At 45.1% G+C, this 22,131-nt stretch overlaps 1 protein-coding gene and 1 pseudogene across 29 annotated transcripts in view; one reads left to right on the forward strand and one right to left on the reverse strand.

The window, feature by feature from the left end:
* Positions 1 to 22,131, reverse strand: part of CACNA1C (calcium voltage-gated channel subunit alpha1 C) — a 734,056-nt gene that overhangs the window by 11,639 nt on the left and 700,286 nt on the right. For all 29 annotated transcript variants that reach the window (XR_015721584.1, XM_087855496.1, XM_087855495.1 and 26 more), the window contains 7 exons: positions 11,862 to 11,963; positions 8,912 to 9,039; positions 8,385 to 8,519; positions 6,481 to 6,833; positions 3,532 to 3,660; positions 429 to 535; positions 45 to 148 (listed from right to left, as the gene is read on the reverse strand). Coding sequence is in view for 28 of the 29 variants with exons in the window: in XM_087855496.1 (XP_087711622.1) it covers positions 45 to 148; positions 429 to 535; positions 3,532 to 3,660; positions 6,481 to 6,833; positions 8,385 to 8,519; positions 8,912 to 9,039; positions 11,862 to 11,963 (1,058 nt within the window). In the remaining variant the exon portion in view is untranslated. The remainder of the gene's footprint in view (positions 1 to 44; positions 149 to 428; positions 536 to 3,531; positions 3,661 to 6,480; positions 6,834 to 8,384; positions 8,520 to 8,911; positions 9,040 to 11,861; positions 11,964 to 22,131) is intronic.
* Positions 2,187 to 2,874, forward strand: LOC123778180 (thymocyte nuclear protein 1 pseudogene; annotated as a pseudogene).

The raw sequence follows: 22,131 nt of genomic DNA on the forward strand, positions 1-22,131 counted from the left end.
CCTGCCAGGTGCTGGCCAGTCTGGGCTCCAAAAGTCTGGGCTACCTGATGGTGAACCAGATGCAAGGGCAGGACTGTCTTCTGAGAGATGTCTCCCCCTTGATTCTTCTGTCGCTTCAGACATTCCAGGTGGAAGGAGGCCCTTCGACCTGCAAAGCCAGACAAAGAACTGTGATCAGCGCAGGGAAAGGGGACCCAGGTCTGCGAGGCTCACACCCTGGGGACGGGGGATGCAAGGAACCGTGTGAGCAGCCCTGGAGTCACCTCCTCCCTACCGTTCACCTCTCTTAGCACATAGCATATGGACAAGTCCCATCTCCGCAAGCCCTGCCCTTGGAATCCCGTCTCACTGTTCTGGAAATCTGCTCAGCCCCTGCGTGGGGTTGTGTGAGCCAGGGCCCATGTGGAGAGAGAGGTGTGACTATTTACCTAGTGAGGCAGAGCGGAGGAAACCCCTCTTTGGAGATTGCCGGACGTCTCTCTTGTCCTCCTCAGGTGGTGTTAATTGCCGATTTTCATCATCCTGGTAGGAGAGCCTGGAACAGAGAACTCCTGGGGCTTATTCTGGGAGGCCGGGAAGTGCCATCCCATAGAGACAGCTCACATCCCCTGAAGGCAGTTTGCTTTTTTCCTTAGTGAAGGGAACTCCTGCTTTGTGCTTTCATAAAGGTTTGGGGAGCGGGCAGCAGGAACTCGCCACCCCAGCCGGGCTTCCAGCTCCTCATCCACAGCCCTTCTGCTCACAAGCCTTGCATTTCTGCATTTCTGACTTGAGGCAGTAGAGGCACTCTTGAGTCAAAGTTGGTGAGAAAGTTGGTAAAAATTTTAGGCCCACAAGATTCTTTCTAGGAACAGCCTAGGCTCCTCTGTTTATGTATGTGGATGCTATTTACCATGATCACTCCCACCTTCAGCCCAAACTTCTCCCCCTCTTCCTAATTTCTCCACCCTTCATCATCAAGACACATAAGCAGTTGCCTATGGACAAATCTCCAGTCACCAGTGAAGAGCAGAGCGGTAAGGGTCCTGGCTGCAAGGCCTTTTGGATAGGGACTCACAGTGGGATATAAACGGTACATAGTCCCACTTACATGCACACCTAATCGAACTCAACTTCTCGAACCATACTTACCTTTTTTGCATGCATGGCTCTCTGGTGGTTTCTATTCTACTTTAGTCAGTTCTATTTCACTAAACAATGTCAGTTGCAATCCACTAAGTTGATTTCACAGTGTGCAGGGGGAGTAGCCTGCAGGCCAAGAAGACAGGTGCTTTCTAACCTCTTCATTTTACAGACATGGCCACTGCCTCTGTCCCTGGTATGATTCCACATGCTTTGAGGGCAGAGACTGTGTGGCCTTCCCTGCTCCTAGCATACTGGCTTTGACCCTTGGTACATGTGCAGGAAAATTTCTGACCAAAAACCTCCAAACCTTTCCTCTCATTTTCAACATGGTGTGCTCTCCCTATTATATTTTCTTCTTATCCAAATTGTACCCACTCTTGAAGACCCAGCTTCTGTTTGATCTTGTGCCAGGAGCCTGTTATCGGCAACTTGACCTCAACCTCCTCTGAGTGTTTTTCCCCTTCATTGCTTGCACCACTCTGTGAGTGAATCTCCATGCTATCTCCCTCTTCTGAGATGTTAACTGGTTTCTAAAATATCCTTGAGTGCCGAGGCCGGTTTATTCATGATCTAGCAGAGTGCCTGGATGCACCAAGCGCTCAGTAAGAGCCAAAATGGATTGAGGTGTATGCTTTTCCTGATTTCTAGGGTATGTGGCCATGTAAAAATTTGCAGTTTCTAAAAATCAAAAGGTTGAGGGGCTGGTCCTTCCTTATTATAAGATGGTTTTAGGAAAGCTTCTAAAACAATGCATCTTAAACTTTTTGAATGCAACCCACAGTCATAAATACATTTTATGAGACTCAGTACATGCATATATATATATTGGCAATTAAATATTTCACTAAATAACACCTTTGTGACATTGGATACACTATCTATTATCTTGTTCTAACCTATGCTATTCTGTATTATGCTATTTTTTTTTTTTTGTTTAAGTGCTGATCACGGCCTGGCCTTCTGGCACCTGGATGTGGTTTCTGGGGGGCAGACACAGAATTGCCTCTCGTATGTCTCCATTGATTCCAAAATCCTCTGCTCTTCAGCCCCCCAGGGAAACCATGCCCAGACTGGGGAAGAGGCTGGCTGAGGCTGCGGAGCCTGCGGGGTCGGACAATAAGGGGCCAGTAAGAAGACGAACCAAGACTAAGAACTCAGCAGAAGCATCAGCTCAAATGGATAACTCCAGCCCACAGAAGGCTTCAGCCTCTAAAGACGGTGGGCAGAACCTAAGCAGTTACTGGCTGATGACGTCAGAGCCAGGAAGCCGACTAGACAGAGGGAGAGGTGAAGCGCGGCACTGGGGATCATAAAGCACAGCCCAAGCAGACAGCAGGCTGGGATGGGCTTCGCACCTCCCAGGCCCAGAACTTCCTTGAAGCCCTGAAGCGGGAGGAAGAAGCCTTCTACCAGAGCAACTGTGAAGAACCAGGCATCGCAGGACTTGCGAAGCTTGTGCAGGAGGCTTGCCCAGACCACCCATAGTTTGAGAAGAACAATCCCTATTGTGACCCACCCAGCAAAGAAGGCAACCCCACACGGCCCACGGTGGAGGTACAGTTTGTTCAGACGATGAAGGGTTCCGTGACGCTGGTGGCTGAGCTCAAAACCCATCACCAAACCTGCAAAGCCGCTGGAGGCCCCTTAAAAAATAGGGCCCTTTCCACTCGCCGGAGACGTTGCATTCATCCCCTGACTCGAGAGGAGTTTGATTTTATTTTGAGGCTGGAGGAAAAGGCACCAAGCTAACTGGGACGGTGTGGCTGGCATGGGCAAGAGAAGTCAAGCTTTCGTAAGACAGAAGGTGTGAGGAGGCTTGCTTGTTAGGTTCATCTGGGGCTGTGTACATAGGTGGTTTTCTTGTACCTTTTTCAATAAAACACTAATATAAATGAAAGTGGAGATCATAATTAAGTAATGGGTCTAGACTCGTTCAAAAACCCTTCTCGTAAAAAATTCCAGCACTGACAAAAACCTCAGCCACTGTTTGTCAACAGTGCCCTCTGCTGGGTAGCTTTATGATAAGTAGTTTCATGAACATTTATTTGCCAAACTGAGTCTCACTATAAAATGTATTTATGAGTTGGTTTCAGTAAAAAAAAAAAAGTTTATAAAACAATGTTTTGAAGTCTTCCTGAAAGCACTGTATCATGAGGAACGGCCAGGCTAACCAGGGACAGTGTGTCTATGTGTGTATGTGTGTATGTGTATGTGTGTGGGTGGGTGTGGGCGGGGGCATACATCCATCTCCTTCGTGAGGCGACAGAGGCTTTGCGGTTATTCCTCTGACATGCAATCTCCCCTTCCCCAAGTCCTGCCCAGAGGAGAGGTTCCAGGGAGCAGCCCTTCACCCCCAGACCCGGTCCCACATGTGGGCTAGCCTGGGGCGAAGGCAGCAGGGCTCACATCTCTGTGGAGATCAGGCTGGGCTCGCTGCAGTACTCGGTGTCTTCGCTCATCTTCACGTCATAGGTCTCGTCCTGAGAGACCTCCTCCTGACACACCATGGCTATCTGGCTCTCCCGGGAGTGGCACCTGAAGTGTCCAAGAGGGAGAAATGAAGTCAGAAACCGCCAACCCCCCCGCTCCCTCAGCAGGTGAGGCGTCACACACACGCAGTGAACACGCGTGTGCACATGTGCCCACGCACTCTCCTCCCACAGTCGCTGACGAAGCAGCAGAGCCGTGGGAACAGTAAGATCAGGGTCAGGATGCCACGTGGAACAAGCATCTCTGGGTTAGGACCCAAGGAGATCTGAGTTCTGACCCCAATCCACTTGCCCTCTGGCATGAGTCACTGGCCCACCCCATGCCTCAGTATCCCTGTCAATAAAACTGAAACTGGAGTACGTATGCTCTGCTTGACTCAGAGGCTTGTCCTGAGTAACAAATGAAGTAACAGATGAGAAAGGTGGAAAGGACCAGCTTTTAGAACAGGGGCCTGGGCTGCGCTGTACAGGGTGGGGGGGGGCCTGAGAGGGCTGTCCTCTCCCTCTGCTAGAAAGAGCCGGGCCTTTGGGTGCTGGATGGGCAGAGTTCCTGGGGTCACATTTTGCCATGCCTTTGGAGTGACGGCACAGACAAGAAGCCTCACGTCGACGGGTTTGTTCTCCTGGGCAGTGAGGCCGAGTCCCTGCTGAGTTCGAGACCCTCCTGCAGCAGGGTGTGCCCCGGCTTATTCTGCTTTCCCTCTGGGCCAGGGTCTTCTTAGCTCTGGCCCAGGTGTTCTTCCTTTTCCCGTCTGTGCCTCTTAGTACCTCCCTCAGTCTTTTTTCCTATAGATCCTGAATGCTGGGGCTCACTTTACTCCCAAACCCATGAAGGCTAGAGGGAAAGATCCCAGTTAATCCTCTCAGGCCGGGCGCTGGATAAGCACCCCAGATTTGACCTGGGGCCTGTGAGCTGTGGCAACTCAGGAAGCTACCCTCCCAGGTACCTACCCGGCTCTCTGGAGCAGGCCCTAACAAGTGGCTGCCCATTCCACAGTAAGGACAGATGAAATGTTGAAGGCTCTTGATGGGGTGGGAAGAGAGAGAGGTGAAAGGAGCTTTGGGGAGGCATAATGGGATGAGCTGGAGATGGAGAATGGCAGCAGGCAGGCAACACCACTTCTGGGGGGGTCACTGTGTGGGGGACATGCTGGCCCGTCCCCAGCAAAAGCAAGGCCAGTGCTGGGGGCACTGCACTTAACACGAGGGCTGAGACCCTAGGGCTACAACTTTGGTTAACTTGTTCCTCCTCCCCAAGCTGAAGCTTACTGCCTCAAGTGTCGTTTTTCCCACTGTGCAGGGAAGGGAGGGAGCCAATGTTCAGTGAGCATTTGCTATGTGCTAGGTGCTCTGCGTGTACCATAGTTCATGGACAGAGATATCTGTGGGGAGAGGAAGAAAATCCCCGGATGTCTCTCCCTACTTCCTCTCAAAAAACCACTCTCCCTTCATTCAATACAGAACACGGTTTAATAGGAAAATACCCTCTGAAGGAGGCATTAGTTCACACCGAGATGCTAATGATGGACCTTCCTAAAGGCTAACGAGCCTTCCTAAAGAAGACTTTTTGATAAGGGGAGCAAGGGAGAAAATGGCACTAGGGCCCAGTCCCTGAAGGTCGTAGGAAGTTTGCAGAAAAGGGAAGGACCACCAAGACAGGCATGGGCCAGCCATTTGAACTCTGATATTCTGCCCTGCAAAGCTAACCTTTCAGATCAGCATACAAAGTCCAGTGCTGAGCACGCTGCCCTGCCCTGCCCCTACAATATACATCTCTCGAGTAGAAGGACTAACCAGCCATTCTTCCAGACAGTAAGGTAGACTGAGGGCCAGTCTGACTTGGCTGTCCTCCAACACCATTAAAGGCCCAGGCACATAGGTGTCCATGGGCCCACTTGAAAGTGGGTGTTAAAAAGGGAAGTGAAAACCAGGGGGGCAGATACGCTGGCTCCTTAGATGGAAGCAGCTGCAGGACACTTGTCCAGAAAGACACTCACACATCACAACTATTTTCTAAGCTCGTGAGCAGGAGAAATCTGCCCAAGAACACGGCCTGCTGTGGTGGGGGTGCTGTCCTGCTCTGGAAGAGCAGCTCCACTACGGTTGAGGTGACAAGATGCGGGGGGGCCTGTCCTCTCCCACCCGGTCTTTGGAACTGAAAGCTGTTGATAGAAACAGGGAGGAGACCCTTTAGGCCCAGGCTGTGCTTCTGGAGGCCCAGAGCATGGCTGTAGGCACCTACATCCCAGTATACCATAGCAATGCATCCTGGAGCACCAGGGAGCAGAGAGTGGGGAGAAAAGCATGCGTCAGGCGGTGGGAGATCAAACTACCAGGAATGATCCTACACGGGGGCAGAATGGGCAAGTGCTATGGTGAAGGGCCTCCTGCCACCAAAATGCCCCTCCCAAGAGGGTTGAGAAGCATGTAAAGGAGAGGTGGTAGTTCCATTCCCGTCCCAACTAGGCCAAAGGCCAGGTCTGCGCAGACTTGGGAAAGGCTGGGGGAAGAGAGTCTGTTGTGTAGCCAGGATGCCAACATCCTGGGGATTGGGGGCCTGGGCTCCTCTGCTTGGGTAGCATGAGAGAGCACAGGAGGCTCTGTCCAGAGGTGTGCATCAACAGGACACTTGATGACCATCGGGGCCATGGTGCCTTCCCCCAAGGGTGGCTGCCACATTTAATCAAGGGCAAGAATGGGAGGCAGCATTTGCCTATCTCTTGATGGGGTCTGGGGCAGCAGCCTCCAACCCAGCTCGAGGGGCGAGTGGTAGGCCTGGGGGCCAAACTCTACCCCCCATCCACTCTGGGCTGCAGTGTGTGGGGCCTCTGTGCACGGGCCCTGGATGCCCCACCCTCCTGCTTACCTCTTGGAGCTGAGCTTCCATGCTGCCTCCTGTACCCGGACGGCAGGAGACAAGGGGGGCCCATGGCCCTCCACGGTGCTGACCGCGCTGGGGTAACCAGCGGGGCGGGGGAAGCGGCCCAGGGCAGTGTTGTTGGCATTGTTGATGTTGGCGTTGGAGCCAGTGGACGAGTAGCTGCTGGGGGTGAAAGTGGAGTCCACCAGTTTCTCGTGGGATGGCGACTCGGTGTCGCCTTGGCTGTTAGCCGCCTTGTTGATGTGCAGTGGGCGCTGGGTGGTGAAGGTCTGGGGGAAGGCGCTCCGGCCGTCGCTTTGGTAGTAGGTGACGTGGTTGCCGAACAGGCCACCGGCCCTCTGTAGGCAAGATGGGAGGGGTGGGTGGAGGAGAAAGCCCTCTCAGCTACCTCTCCTTCTCGGCCAAGACACGAAAGGTTGTCCGCCTTCCAGAGAGCACAGCCACACCAGGCAGCTCATGGCAGATGGGGAACTCTTCACCCCAGTGGCCTGGCAGCTGGAGAGGGAGGGACCCAGACAGTCCCCCTCTGAAACTGCTGGGGGACTGGTAAGGGACAGGACCTCTTGCAGGAAGCAGTCAGGCCGGAAGGCTGCTGCCCTGGGACTTTCTAAGGAACCCCCTGAGGACTGGGATTGAGTTTCAAGAACCACTGTAGGATGGCAATCCTTAGTTGCATCCAGTTGCTCGGCTTGGCAGCTGTAAGGCACTGGGAGGGCTGAGGGGTGGGGAAAGGGACCAAGAGATTCTAATGAGAATTTTAAAAACAGAGATCCGACTGGCTTACTGAGCTAGAAACTATGTTGGCCAAATGGTTTTGAAAATAAGGATGACGCATTGACTCCATTAATTATATTATGGCCTTCTCTCCCCCTGGCGATTCTTAGAGATTTCAAATCAGGACCCAGTGTTTTTTTCCCAACATTCTTTCTTTGTCCTGGGGCGAGTGGGCAAGTAGCTATCTGCAAGTTGGTCTGTGGGGTCTCGCTGGGGCAGTGTTAACTTGGTGCTGTGTCCCTGAGGCCATTCAGTGATGGACATTTCACAGTGATGAGGATGAGGATGGTGATGACAGGACAGCCACAAGCAGGGCAGGCCGTCCTCCCTCCCAGTGTCTCCACAGCCAAGGACCCTTGCTTCGGGGCTGGCAGGGGCGGCTGTGAGCAGGGCCCCGGCGCGATGTTGGTCGGTGGCTTCTCCCTCACTTTGGAGGGATTTTAGCCAAATACCTTTGGGGTTAGCAGGGACCACGGTGAATGGAGAGAGCGGGATATAAAGTTCCACTATTCTGGCAGAGTCAGGTTTGGTTTCTACCGAAAACTGATGTTCAGCCTCCATAACCAGGAAAGGAGGGGGGGAAGGAAGGCTGGAGGGGACTTTCGTGATCGGGAGTACACATGCTTTCTCTCAAGAGGACAATGCCCTTGGGGTCCACTCCTCTGCTGCCTTGTGGGAACATAAACTGGATTCTCTGATTTTTTAAAGAGAAGTCAGAGGTCTAGGTTTTTATTTGAATGTGCTGGATTCCTGAATGTTGCCAAACAAAATTCGTCTGCAGGTTAGATGTGGCCAAAAGTGGCCCCACTGCTTTGCAGCTTCTAATGTAGAAGGTTCTCCTAGGAAACATTTCCCTGAAGAAAATGGCTCCTTCCCTCTTTCTCTGAGAGCCTGTGACGCTCTGGGAGCTGCCATGTCCTGGGAGCCCAGGCTTGAGATGGGGTGAGACTTGGAGAAGGCAGAGGGATCAGAAGTATCTGAGTGGGAAGAGCTTGGAATCTGTCAGAGAGCTCAGGGCTTTCTCCCTGGGTTTTCCGGGCAGAGCACCAGCCCACCCTCTTGCTTCCAGCTGAACGTTATAAAGGTAAGTGAGTGTTCCTGTGGCATCCACCTACCCTGAAGATGTCGTCTTCGGAGGCAGCAGACACAGCCTCCTTCATGGCCTTGTCCAGCTCCTCCTCAGCCGTCAGATCCCCAGAGATGGCCCGTCGGATCTCAGGCCCGATGTCATGCAGCGTGCGCAAGCCGGCCTGAAACCCAGAGGGACACCCAGCCACCTGACGCGCTGCCCCTCTATAAGGCAGGTGAGCCTCCTGAGCGTTTAACTGTGTGCTAACCAGGGATGTGCTTCGGGACCTCTCTTGTCTGCCCCGGACTGGAAGAATCCATTTCTCCACTCAGGAAGGATAAAGGCACATTAGGAGGGGCCATGAAGCAGGCAGGACTGGGGAGGCAGGGTGTGTGGGAGGCAGTGGGTTGCCCCCTTACACACACACCTTTGGAAAGGCTTGGAGCTCTCCAAAAGTTTCCTTCTGGAGGGACCTGGCCTCCAGCCCATAGCTGAAAGACTTAACTCTTGGCCAGACGCTGGAAGATGACCAGGCCCTTCTTTAGGGTGTGGACCCCCCTCCTCACCCCTTACCTGTAGGGACAGGGCGTTCCTCTGGGAGGGCTTGCCCACTAGGCCCTGCTCTTTGCGCTTCTTGAATTTCCGGAAATACTCTTGGATCAGGAAAGTAGCATAAAACTTGCCAACTGTGACCTCGTCATCTGAGACAAGAGAAGAGAGGACAGAGGGGAGGTAAAGGGGGGAATTCAGCTGGGCTTCCCTTTATTTAATTAATTAATTAATTTATTTTTTAGCATCCAAACTTTCTGAAGTTTTTAAAACTTTTTTAAAAGAGGTAGTCCATTCACATGGTTCAGAAAGACAAAAATATATTACAAGATGTACTGTGAAAAGTCTCTCTCCCACCCCTCCCCATCCAGAGTTACCACCTTTTAATAGATAACCTTGCTAAAATTAGCTTCTTGAGTATTTTTCCAGAGTGTTTCTGCAAATGCTTTCTGCAAATAAGCAAACATAATCTTAGCTCCTCTTTTTTTTTAAACAGAAGTAGCCTATTATCAAAATTATTTTCCACCTTGCTTAAAAAAAAGGTGTAAAAAAACTTTAAAAAAGTTAAAAAAAAACGTAACTGACGTTGCTAACTAATTTTTATTTGATTCCAAAACTTGAGGAGCCCATCATAAATTGACCAACCCCCTTGGTGCAAACAGGTCTGGTTAAAGATGGAGTTTGGTGGAAGGAGCACCTTATTCTCTAAGTTTGGGTTTTGCTTTCAACCAGACTGATTGGGTTTTCTTATCATGTGGCTCGGTTGGGTCCCTGCTGGGCTGGACCCCCAAGTTACACATGACATAGTCAGCCTCTGTGCTGGGAACGAACCAGGTGGTGGAGAAGCCAATGAGTCTCCAAGAAGAACACTGCATGCCCTGTGAGTAGCCTCTTGGCTCCATCTTTTTCTCAGGGAAATGGGCCCAGGAGACAGCTGGTAGGTTAGGCATAGGGGCCTGTGATGGTTCTCCTACTCCTAGTTGTCCCTTAAGAATAGCCAAGTCCATAGCAGTGGTGACCTTCCACATGGTAAACACTTCATTCCCATGTGGGAGAGAAAACCCGAGTCCCCTGTCTAGGGTAGTCAGTGAGGAAGAGCTGAAGGTCAGAAAGGGCTTGGAGTTCTGTTGTGTCCCCTAGACCTGGGTTTGAATTCTGAATCTGCCAGGTACTCACCCTATAGCCTTGGGTCAGCTACATAGTTTCTAAGAATTTCAGTTTCTTTTCTTTTCTTTTTCTTTTTTTTTTTAATTTGGCAGAGAGAGAGAGAGAGAGAGAGAGAGACAGCAAGAGAGGGAACACAAGCAGGGGGAGTGGGAGAGGAAGAAGCAGGCTCCCAGCGGAGGAGCCCGATGCGGGGCTCGATCCCAGGACTTTGGGATCATGCCCGGAGCTGAAGGCAGATGCTTAACGACTGAGCCACCCAGGCGCCCCAGAATTTCAGTTTCTTGAGCAAACTTTACAGAAATGTTATATGGATTAAATAAGGTATGCAAAACGTCATGTGGTGCTAGACTTGTCTAGGTGACTTTTCACTGAGCTCCAGGCCTGCTTCCCTTTGGGAAGTGTTTTCAACAGGGCTGGTGTCACATTTTAAGGAGTATTTTGAGAATGTGTGGGGCTTTCTTGGTTCTAACAGTGGGCTACTGGCATTAGGTGGTTCCAGATGTGTCCCTTACAACACAAGCATGTTTTGCACAAGTGATAGATTTGTACTCTGCTAGATGTCCATGTGGGGAAATAACCTGTTTACGATTACCTGAACTAAGACCCTAACTTCATTTTACATATGAACAGAAAATAATTTTTTGCCTAGTTTTAATACATCCAGAATTTCTCAGGAATAATTGATGGAAAGACCATACTTTGCTTTGTTTCCACTTGACCAAGAGGGCTTTACGTTTTGGAAAATTGTATGCCTGATGGCAATGCTCCTTGTGATATCTGAGTCACCTGCCGCATCTGACCCGCTTATATCAGTCTGCATTTGTTCTATGTATGTGCATGTACATATGTATGCATATGTATACATATGTGTGTATATTATATTAATATACTTAGTTGTCCCTTACTTCAAAGTGACAAATACAAAATGTCAACAATAGTCAATTTTGTCTTAGTTCCTTTAAACACACCTTATCATAAATGGATGCATGAAAGTATTTTATCAGTTAACTGCAAATTCTAGTACAGTGCTGTAACCCATAGTGTCTGAGCATGTATATACTGAAAAACATTTGACTTTAATGTATTTTATATTAAAGTGTTATATATATATTTTTAATGATTTTATTTATTTGCTTGAGAGAGAAAGAGAGAGAGAGAGAGAGCAAGCACAAGCAGGAGGGAGGCAGAGGGAGAGGGAGAAGCAAGTTCCCTGCTGAGCTGGGAGCCTGATTCTGGACTTGATCCCAGGATCCTGGGATCATGACCTGAACCGAAGGCAGTCACTTAACTGGCTGAGCCACCCAGGCGCCCCAAGTTAAAGCGTTATATTAATATTTTGGAAATTATATCTGTAGGGAGGTTATAATTTTCATTTAGGATAGTAGTGGGGACATTATAAACTGTTGGTTATGAAAAGGGGCTCTGGGTTTGAGAGGTAGAGAAACACTGCCCTAGGTAAAATGAAAAGAATTTCAACCAAGAGGGGATCTCAGGGGATTCTTTTTCCAGGTCCCCATTATTTCCATAGCAACCAGCCTAGTAGTTTATGGGGAATTCTCTACTTTGCAGAGTTTCCTTAGAAGTTCTGCCAAACCTCTAAGCATCAAGTGGTCTTGCCTGGTCTATGAAATGTATGATTTTACCAGATTTCCAACCTGACATCCTGTATCTGAGTTTGTGAAGCCATGACACTCTCGTCCCTTTCAACCAATAGGGCTTCTGAGCCCCACAGGAAGGGTGGGGAAAAAGCAGGCTTCCCACAAGCCTTGGGGACTCAGAAACCAGGCAAGATCCCGGGAGCACTCACCACCTGCTGGGGGCACCACTTGGTCCAACAGCTTCATGCTGGTCCGCTTCCATATCTTCTTGATTATGGCCCGCAGCTCCTCATTGGCTTGTTCTAGGTTCCCTGAGGGGAGGGAGATGCAAGGCTGAAAAATGATCATCAGCCCCTTGAGGGCCCACCCAAGAGGGATCCATGGGCTGTGTCCCCCCATGCAGAGTGAGAAGCTCCTGCCCCACAGAAAGCCCTGGTCCATCAGCTTCGCTTTCTTTCTCTCCAGTCTGCCTAATGTCATCTCCATCTTTTTTCTTTGTATTGTTCTCCATGCCTTTACTTCCCCCTCCCTCCATTCCCTGTCCAGTGTCATTCCTTTTCCCTTCCTCCCTGCCTGCTGCTCGGGCCAGCCAGTGGTGACCCTTCATCCCCACACGCTGCTTCCTCGTGAGTGGCCCTTGGAGTGGACCAGATAGTCTGGTCTGACTGAGCTCAACTGCCACGCGCCAGAGAGCATGAGGGACTGCTCTGGTGCCTGGCACTTCTCACAGGGCTCCATGGGTGATCGAGTTTGCCCCCGCACAGAGCATCCATACGTGGGGGGACCTTGGTGTCAAAGCTCTTTGCTGCGTCTCCTGTGGGGAAGAGGTGGCAAAACCTCGGTGTAGAAGCAGGAATCTAAACACACTGGAGTCTGTTTTGGAGCTTCTCTGGGTCTACTTTCTCCACTGGTAAAGCAGGCTTAATCTGATGCCTATCCCATGCAGACACTGGGACACTGGTGGTATAGCAGCTGTAAGAGAAGTTGTGGTGGGCAGTAGTCTAAGATCACCTTGAGCTATCTCCCACACCACTGATACATACATAACCTTAATGGTCCCTGTGGGTCCATGGTCCCTGGACTATGATGGATTTTACCCCTGTGATTAGATTAGATTATGTGGCTCCTTTTGCCTTAGGATAGGGAGATTATCTAGGTGGACCTGACCTAATCACATGAACTCTTTAAAAGTAGAGAGTTCTTAGGTGCAAACTTCCAGTTAGAAAATAAATAAATCATGGGATGCATGGTGACTATGGTTAATAGAACCATACTGCACGTTGGATAGTTGCTAAGAGAGTAAGTCTTAAAAGTTCTCATCACACACAAATTTGTAACTATATATGGTGATGGGAGTTAATCAGATTTACTGTGGTGATCATTTCTTTAAAAAAAAATTTTTTTTTATTATGTTATGTTAGTCACCGTACAGTACGGTGATCATTTCTTTTTTTTTTTTTAAAGATTTTTTATTTATTTGACAGATATAGAGACAGCCAGCGAGAGAGGGAACACAAGCAGGGGGAGTGGGAGAGGAAGAAGCAGGCTCATAGCGGAGGAGCCTGATGTGGGGCTCGATCCCATAACGCCGGGATCACACCCTGAGCCGAAGGCAGACGCCTTAACCGCTGTGCCACCCAGGTGCCCCACGGTGATCATTTCTTAATATATACAAATATGGATCATTATGTTGTACATCTGAAACTAATATAATGTTATATGTCAATTATACTTCAATAGAAAATAAAAACAAAACTAATAAGAAAGTACTATATGAAGGAGGTCAAAGGTAAAAGTAGAGATTTGTCTCCAGTTGGGAGCAGAGGAATGAGAGGCAACTGCTATTGCCTGGGAGAAAGCACGTGCCAGTGTTGTGACTTGAACGGAGAGAGGCAGCCTCTGGGGGCTCAGTGGTTCCCACCTGAGAGCCAGTCCTACAACAGCAAGAAATGAATTCCTCCAAAAACCCAAATGAGATATGAGCCTCTGGAAGAGGACACATCCTGATCAGTATCCTGATTTTGGCTTTGTAAGACCTTTAGCAGAGAACTCAGCTATTCCATGGCGGGACCCCTGACCTACAGAACTGTGCGCTAACAACTAGGTGTTGTTCAAACTGAAGAATTTGTGGTAATTGGTTCCACAGCCATAGGAAACCAATACAGGGGTGTTTACTGTTACTACATGGGGGAAGCAGTACGGTAGAGAGCTCTGGTGTTACACTGTCTGAGGTGAAATCTGCCCAGTGGCCACACCAGAGAGGCTCCCAACAGGAGTAAGCAGAGGTGGCAATGGAGGGAGAGTGATGCACTCCTGAGTCCCCTGTCGGATACAAATAGTACCTGGAGCCAGAGGACGATTCTGGGTATTCCAGTTATGGAGGCAATCCTGCGTGGTTAAATTCCCTTCCTGGTTAAGGTAGTTAGTGGTTTCCGACATACGCAATGAAAGAGTCCTAATTAAAATAATACTCAAATATGCTTATCTTCTGCAGTGGGCTGAATAGTGTCCTCACCAAATTCATCCCCACATGGAACCTTAGCATGTGGCCTTAGCTGGAAATAGGGTCTTTGCAGATGTTATTAGTTAAGATGAAGTTGTACTTTATTAGAGTGGACCCTACATCCAATACTACTGGTATCTGTATAAGAAGAGGAGAAGACACACAGAGACACACAGGGAAGAAGGCCATGTGAAGATGGTGGCAGAGACTGGAGTGATACTCCTATGGCCAAGGAACGCCAAGCACAGCTGGCCCCCACCAGAAGCTAGAAGAGAGGCATGGGACAGTTTTTCCCTTGAGCCTCTGGGAGGAACAAACCCCACCGATACTTCTCCCATTCAGCAGGTTGCCTTTTCATTATGTTGGTTTCCTTCACTGTGTGAAACTTTACTTTGATGCAATCTCATTTGTTTATTTTAGCTTTTTGTCCTTGCCTGAGGAGACTGGTCTAAAAACATTGCTAAGACCGACGAAAAGAACTTACTGCCTATATTTTCTCCTAGGAGTTTTATGGTTTCAGGTCTTATTTCAAGTTTTCAATCCATTTAATTTTCGTGTATTTTTGTGTATGGTGTGAGACAGTGGTCTGGTTTTATTCTTTTGCAGGTAGCTGTCCAATGTACCCAACACTGTTTATTGGAAAGACTTCCTCATTGTATATTCTTGTCTCTTTTGTCATAGGTTAATTGGCCACATACGTGTGGGTTTTTTCCTAGGTTCTCTATTCTATTCTATTCCATTGATCTATGAGTCTGTGTTCATGCCAGTACCATACTGTTTTGATTAATATAGCTTTGTAGTATAGTTTGGAATCATGGAGCATGATACCTCCAGCTTTGTTCTTCTTTTTCAAAATTGCTCTGGCTATTTGGATTTTTTTTTTTTTTGTCCATACACATTTTGGGATACTTTGTTCTAGTTCTGTGAAAAATGCCATTGGTATTTTGATAAGGATTACACTTGAATATGTAGATTGCTTTGGGTAGTATGGACATTTTAATAATTTTAATTCTTCCAATCCATGAACACAAAATATCTTTTCATTTATTCATGTCTTCAATTTCTTTCATCAATGTTTTTTTAAATAAAGATTTTATTTATTTATTCGAGAGAGAGCACACAAGTGGGGGGAGGAGCAGAGGGAGAAGGAGAAGCAGATCCCCTGCTGAGCAGGGAGCCTGACGTGGGGCTCCATCCCAGGACTCTGAGAACATGATCTGAGCCAAAGGCAGACGCTTAACTGACTGAGCCACACAGGTGCCCCTCTTTCATCAATGTTTTAAACAGTATTCAGAGTACAGGTCTTTTACATCCTTGGTTAAATTTATTCATAGGTATTTCATTATTTTTGATGCAATTGTAAATGAAATTGTTTTCTTACCTTTTTTCCTGATAGTTATTAGTGTACAGAAACACTGATTTCTATGTGTTCTGTTGCATCCTGTGACTTTGCTGAATTCATTTATTAGTTCTAACAGATTTTGGTGGAGCCTTCAGGGTTTTCTCTGTATAGTATCATGTCATCTGCAAATAGTGAGTTTTACTTTTTCCTGTCCAATTTGGATGTCTTTTCTTTTTCTTGCCTAATTGCTTCCAGTACTATGTTGAATAAAAGTGGTAAGAGTGGACATACTTGTCTTGTGACTGATCTTACAAGAAAAGCTGAAAGCTTTTCACAATTGAGTATGATGTTAGCTGTGGGCTTGTCATATGCGGCCTTTATTATGTTGAGATACATTCTTTCTATAACTACTTTGTTGAGAGGTTTTTTTTTTTATCATAAATGGATGTTGAATTTTGTCAAATGCTTTTTCTGCATCTATTGAGATGATCATATGATTTTATCCTTTGTTTTGTTACTGTGAGATATTGCATGGATTAATTTGTGGATGTGGAAGCATCCTCGAATCTCTGAAATAAATCTCACTTGATTGTGGCATGTGATCCTTTTAATGTATTGTTGAGTTTGGTTTGCTAATACTTTGTTAGGATTTTTACATCTATATTATCAGAGATATTGGCCTGTCATTTTCTTTCTTGTGGTACTTTTGTCTGGTTTTGGTATCAGGGTAATGCTGGCCTTGTAAAGTAAGTTTGGAAGACTTCCTTCCTCTTCAATCTTTCAGAATAATTTGAGAATAGGTACTAACTTTTCTTTAAATGGTAGAGTTGACCTGTGAAACTGTCTGGTCCTGGACTTTTGGTTTTTTGGGAGTTTAAAAATTGCTGTTTCAATTTTATTACTTGTAATCGGTCTATTCAGATTTTCTATTTTCTTGAGTGTGATTCAGTCTTGGAAAGTTATGTATTTCTGGGAATTTATCCATTTCTTTATAGTTCTCCAATTGGTTGGTGTATAATTGTAGTAATCTCTTAACCTTTGTATTTCTGTGGTGTCAGTTGTAAGTTTTCCTTCATTTCTGATTTTATTTATTTGGGTCCTCTCTTTTTTTCTCTTGAGTTTGGCTATTGATTTTATTGATCTTTTCAAAGAACCAGCTCCTGGGATGCCTGGGTGGCTCAGTCGGTTAAGCATCTGCCTTCGGCTCAGGTAATGATCCCAGGGTCCTGGGATCAAGGCCCACATTGGGCTCCCTGCTGAGCCGGGAGCTTGCTTCTCCCTCTGTCTGCGGCTCCCTCTGCTTGAGCTCTCTCTCTGACAAATACGAAAGTAAAATCTTAAAAAAAAAAAAAAAGAAGAACCAGCTTACTTTTATTATCTTTTCTTTTTTAATCTCTATTTCATTTATTTCCACTCTGGTCTTTATTATTTCCTTCCCTCTACTAATGTTGGGCTTTGTTCCTTTTTTTAAAAAAGAGTTCCTCTAGGTGTAAAGTCAGATGGTTTATTTGGGATTTTTCTTGTTTCTTGAGGTAGGTCTGTATCATTGTGAACTTCCTTCTTAGAACAGCTTTTGTTGCATTCCACAGATTTTGGAAAGTTGTGTCTCCATTTTTGTTTGTCTCAAGGTATTTTAAAAAATTTCCTCTTTGATTTCTTTGTTGACCCACTGGTTGTTTAGTAACATATTGTTCAGTCTCCACATGTCTTTTTTCTTTCCAGTTTTCTTGTAATTAATTTCCAGTTTCATACCATTGTGGTTTGAAAAGCTGCTTGATATGATATCAATCTTCTTGAATTTATTAAGACTTGTTTTGTGGCCTAACTATCCTGGAAAACATTCCATGTGCACTTGAATAGAAAGTGTATTCTGCTGTTTTGGATGAAATGTTCCATATAGATCTATTAAATCCTTCTGGCCTAATGTGTCATTTAAGGCCAGTATTTCTCTGAATGATTTATCCATTGGTTAAGGGGAATATTAAAATTCCCTACTATTATTGTATTACTGTTAATTTCTCCCCTTACGTCTATTAATATTTTCTTTATATTTTTAAATGTTCCTATGTTGGGTGCATAAATAGTGACAAATGCTATATCCTCTTCTTGGATTTCATTACATAATGCTCTTCTTTGTCTTTTTTTATAGTCTTTGTTTTAAAGTCTATTTTGTCTGATTTGAGTATTGCTTCACCAGCTTTCTTTTTGTTTCCTTTTCCACGGAATATCCTTTTCCCCTCTCCTCACTTTCATTCTCTGTGTGGCTTTAGATCTAAAATGAGTCTCTTATAGGCAGGATATAAATGAGTCTTGTTTTTTTTTAAATCTATTCAGCCACCCTATGTCTTTTGACGGGAGCATTTAGTCCATTTAATTTAATGTAATTATTAATAGGCATGTACTTACTGTCATTTGGTCAGTTGTTTTCTGGTTGTTATTGCAATTCTTCTGTTTTTTTTCTCTTCTCTTTATTTTTTGTTTATCTATTGCAGGTTTTGGTTTGCTGTCACCACGGGGTTCATATATATTGACCTATATACGTAGCAGTCTATTTTAAACTAATAGTCACTTTGGTTTGAACGCATTCTAAAAGCACTACATTTATACTGCCCTCCCCCAACATTTTATGTTTCTAACATACTATTTGACATCTTGTAATTAAAAAAAATATTTTTAAAGATTTATTTATTTATTTGAGAGAGAGAGAAAAAGAGAGAGCGAGAGAGTAAGGGGAGGGGCAGAGGGAGAGGGAGAGAGAGAATCTCAAGAAGATTTCTTGCTGAGTGTGGAGCCCTATGTGGGGCTTGATCTCATGACCATGAGATCATGCCCTGAGCCAAAATCAAGAGTCCGACACTGAACCACCCAGGCACTTACTGTATTCCTTAACTACTTACTGTAGTTATACTTAAATTATTATTTTTGTCTTTTAATCTTCATACTATCCGTTTAAGCGGTTGATTTACTGCCTTTACTATATGTTTTCCTTCACCAGTGAGTTTTTTCTTTTATATATTTTCTTATTTCCAGCTATAGCTTTTTCTTTTTTGCTGAAAGAAAGCCTTTTAACATTTCTGGTAAGGTTGCTTTAGTGGTGATGAATTTCTTTAACTTTTGCTTGTCTAGGAAATTCTCTCTCCTTCAATTCTGAATGATTACCTTGCCAGGTAGAGTATTCTTGGTTGGCAGTTTTTTCTTTCAGTACTTTGAATATTTTATTCCACTCACTTCTGCCGTACAAAATTTATGCTGAAAGATATGCTGATTGTCTTATGGGGGTTCTTTTGTACATAACAAGTTGTTTTTCTCTTGCTGCTTTAAAAATTCTCTCCTTGTCTTTAACTTTTGACAATTTAATTATAATATTCCTTGGTGTGGGTCTTTTTGGGTTCATCTTGCGTAGGGCTTTTTGTACTTCCTAGACCTGGATGTCTGTTTCTTTCCCCAAGTTAGGGAAATTTTCAGCCATTATTTCTTCAAATAAGTTCAAATAATTTCAAATAAGCCACCCCACTCCTTTCGAAACCCCTGTAATGGGAATGTTAGTACTCCTGATATTGTTCTAGAAGTTCTTAAAACTATTCTCATTTTTATTAACATATACTGTATTATTAGTTTCAGAGGTAGAATTTAGTGATTCATCAGTTGCACACAACATCCAGTGCCTTCTTTAATGCCCATCACCCAGTTACCTCATCCCCTCACCCACCTCCCCTCCAGCAACTCTCAGTTTGTTTCCTATGATTAAGAGTCTATTATGATTTGGCTCCCTTTCTATTTTCATCTTATTTTTCCTTCCCTTCCTTGATGTTCATCAATTTTGTTTCTTAAATTCCATGTATGAGTGAGATCATATGGTATTTGTCTTTCTCTGACTGACTTATTTCACTCAGCATAATACACTCTAGCTCTATCTGTGGCATTGCAAATGGCAAGCGTTCATTCTTTTTGATGGCTGAGTAATATTCCATTATATATCTATGGCACATCTTCTTTATTCATTCATCTGTTGATGGACATCTGGGCTCTTTCCATAATTTGGCTATTGTGGACATTGCTGCTATAAACATTGGGGTGCATTGAATCACTATGTTTGTATCCTTTAGATAAATACCTAGTAGCACAATTGCTGGGTTGTAGGGTAGTTCTATTTTTAACTTTTTGAGGAACCTCCATACTGTTTTCCAGAGTGGCTGCCCCAGTTTGCATTCCCACCAACAGTGCAAGAGGGTTCCCCTTTCTCCACATCCTCACCAACAACCTTTGTTTCCTGAGTTGTTCATTTGCCATTCTGACTGATGTGAGGTGGTATCTCATTGTGGTTTTGATTTGTATTTCTCTGATGATGAGCATTTTTTCATGTGTCTGTTGGCCATCTGTATGTCTTCTTTGGAGAAATGTCAATTCATGTCTTCTGCCCGTTTCTTGACTGGATTTTTTATTTTTTGGGTGTAGAATTTGATAAGTTCTTTGTAGATTTTGGATACTAGCCCTTTATCAGATATGTCCTTTGTAAATATCTTCTCCCATTCTGTAGGCTGCCTTTTAGTTTTGTTGGTTGTTTCCTTTGCTGTGCAAAAGCTTTTTATCTTGATGCAGTCCCAATAGTCATTTTTGCTTTTGTTTCTCTTGCCTTTGGAGATGTGTCTAGCAAGAAGTTGCTGCGGCTGAGGTAAAAAAGGTTGCTACCTGTGTTCTCTTCTAGGATTTTGATGGATTCCTGTCTCACATTTAGATCTTTCATCTATTTTGAGTTTATTTTTGTGTATGGTGTAAGGAAGTCGTCCAGTTTCATTCTTTTGCATGTGGCTGTCCAATTTTCTCAACACCATTTGTTGAAGAGATTGTCTTTTTCTACTGAATATTCTTTCCTGCTTTGTTGAAGATTAGTTGACCATAGAGTTGAGGGTCCATTTCTGGGTTCTCTATTCTGTTCCGTGGATCTATGTGTCTATGTGTCTGTTTTTGTGCCAGTACCATTCTGTCTTGATGATTACAGCTTTGGAATACAGCTTGAAGTCTGGAATTGTAATGCTTCCAGCTTTGGTTTTCTTTTTCAACATTCCTTTGACGATTCAGGGTCTTTTCTGGTTCCATACAAATTCTAGGATTGTTTGTTCCGGCTCTATAAAAACACTGATGGTATTTTGGTAGGGATTGCATTGAATGTGCAGATTGCTTTGGGTAGCATAGACACTTTAATAATATTTGTTCTTCCAACCCATGAACATGGAATGTTTTTCCATTTCTTTGTGTCTTCCTCAATTTCTTTCATAAGTGCTTTACAGTCTTCAGAGTACAGATCCTCTTTGGTTAGGTTTATTTCTAAGTATCTTATGGGTTTTGGTGCAATTGTAAATGGGATTGATTCCTTGATTTTTCTTTCTTCTGCTTCATTGTTAGTGTATAGAAATGCAACTCATTTCTGTGCATTGAATTTGTATCCTGCCACTTTGCTGAATTCCTGTATCAGTTCTAGCAATTTTTGGGTGGAGTCTTTTGGGTTTTCTACACAGAATATCATGTCATCTGTGAAGAGTGAAAAATTGATTTTTGCCAATTTGGATGCCTTTTTATTTCTTTTTGTTGTCTGATTGCTGAGGCTAGGAATTCCAGTACCATGTTGAACAACAGTGGTGAGAGTGGACATTCCTGTTGTGTTCCTGACCTTAGGGGAAAAGCTCTAAGTTATTCCCCATTGAGGAAGATATTTGCTGTGGGTTTTTATGTACGGCTATTATGATATTGAGGTATGTTTCCTCTATCACCACATTGAAGAGAATTTTTTTTAAAGATTTTATTTATTTATGTGATAGAGAGACAGCCAGCGAGAGAGGGAACACAGCAGAGGAGTGGGAGAGGAAGAAGCAGGCTCCCAGTGGAGGAGCCCGATGTGGGACTCGATCCCGGAATGCCAGGATCACGCCCTGAGCAGACGCTTAACGACTGCGCTACCCAGGCGCCCCAGAGTTTTTTTTTTTTTTTAATCAGGAAAGGGTGTTGTATTTGTCAAATGCTTTTTCTGCATCTATTGAGAGGATCAGATGGTTCTTGTCTTTTCTTTTATTAATGTGGTGCATCACACTGATTGATTTGTGGATGTTGAACCATCCCTGCGGCCCAGGAATAAATCCCTTTTGGTCGTGGTGAATAATCCTTTTGATGTACTGCTGGGTCCTATTAGCTAGTATCTTGGTGAGAAGTTTTGCATCCATGTTCATCAGGGATATAGATCTATAATTCTCCCTTTTGGTGGGGTCTTTGTCTGGTTTTGAGATCAAGATAATTCTGGCCTCATAGAATGAGTTTGGAAGTTTTCTTTCCATTTCATTTTTTTCTTTTTCAAACAGCTTCAGAAGAATAGGTATTAATTCTTCTTTAAATGTTTGTTAGAATTCTGCTGGGAGGCCATCTGGCCCTGGACTCTGGTTTTGGGGAGATTTTTGATTACTGATTCAATTTCTTTGCTGGTTATGGGCCTGTTCAGGTTTTGTATTTCTTCCTGTTTCAGTTTTGGTAATTTATATGTTTCTAGGAATACATCCATTTCTTCCAGATAGTCTAAGTTGTTGGCATATAATTGCTCATAATATTCTTTTATAATTGTTTGTATTTTGTCAGTGTTGGTTGTGAT

The sequence above is a fragment of the Ursus americanus genome, chromosome 25 (assembly GCF_024610735.1).
Source record: "Ursus americanus isolate L20-20 chromosome 25, mUrsAme1.1.p, whole genome shotgun sequence".
Classification (NCBI taxonomy): domain Eukaryota; kingdom Metazoa; phylum Chordata; class Mammalia; order Carnivora; family Ursidae; genus Ursus; species Ursus americanus.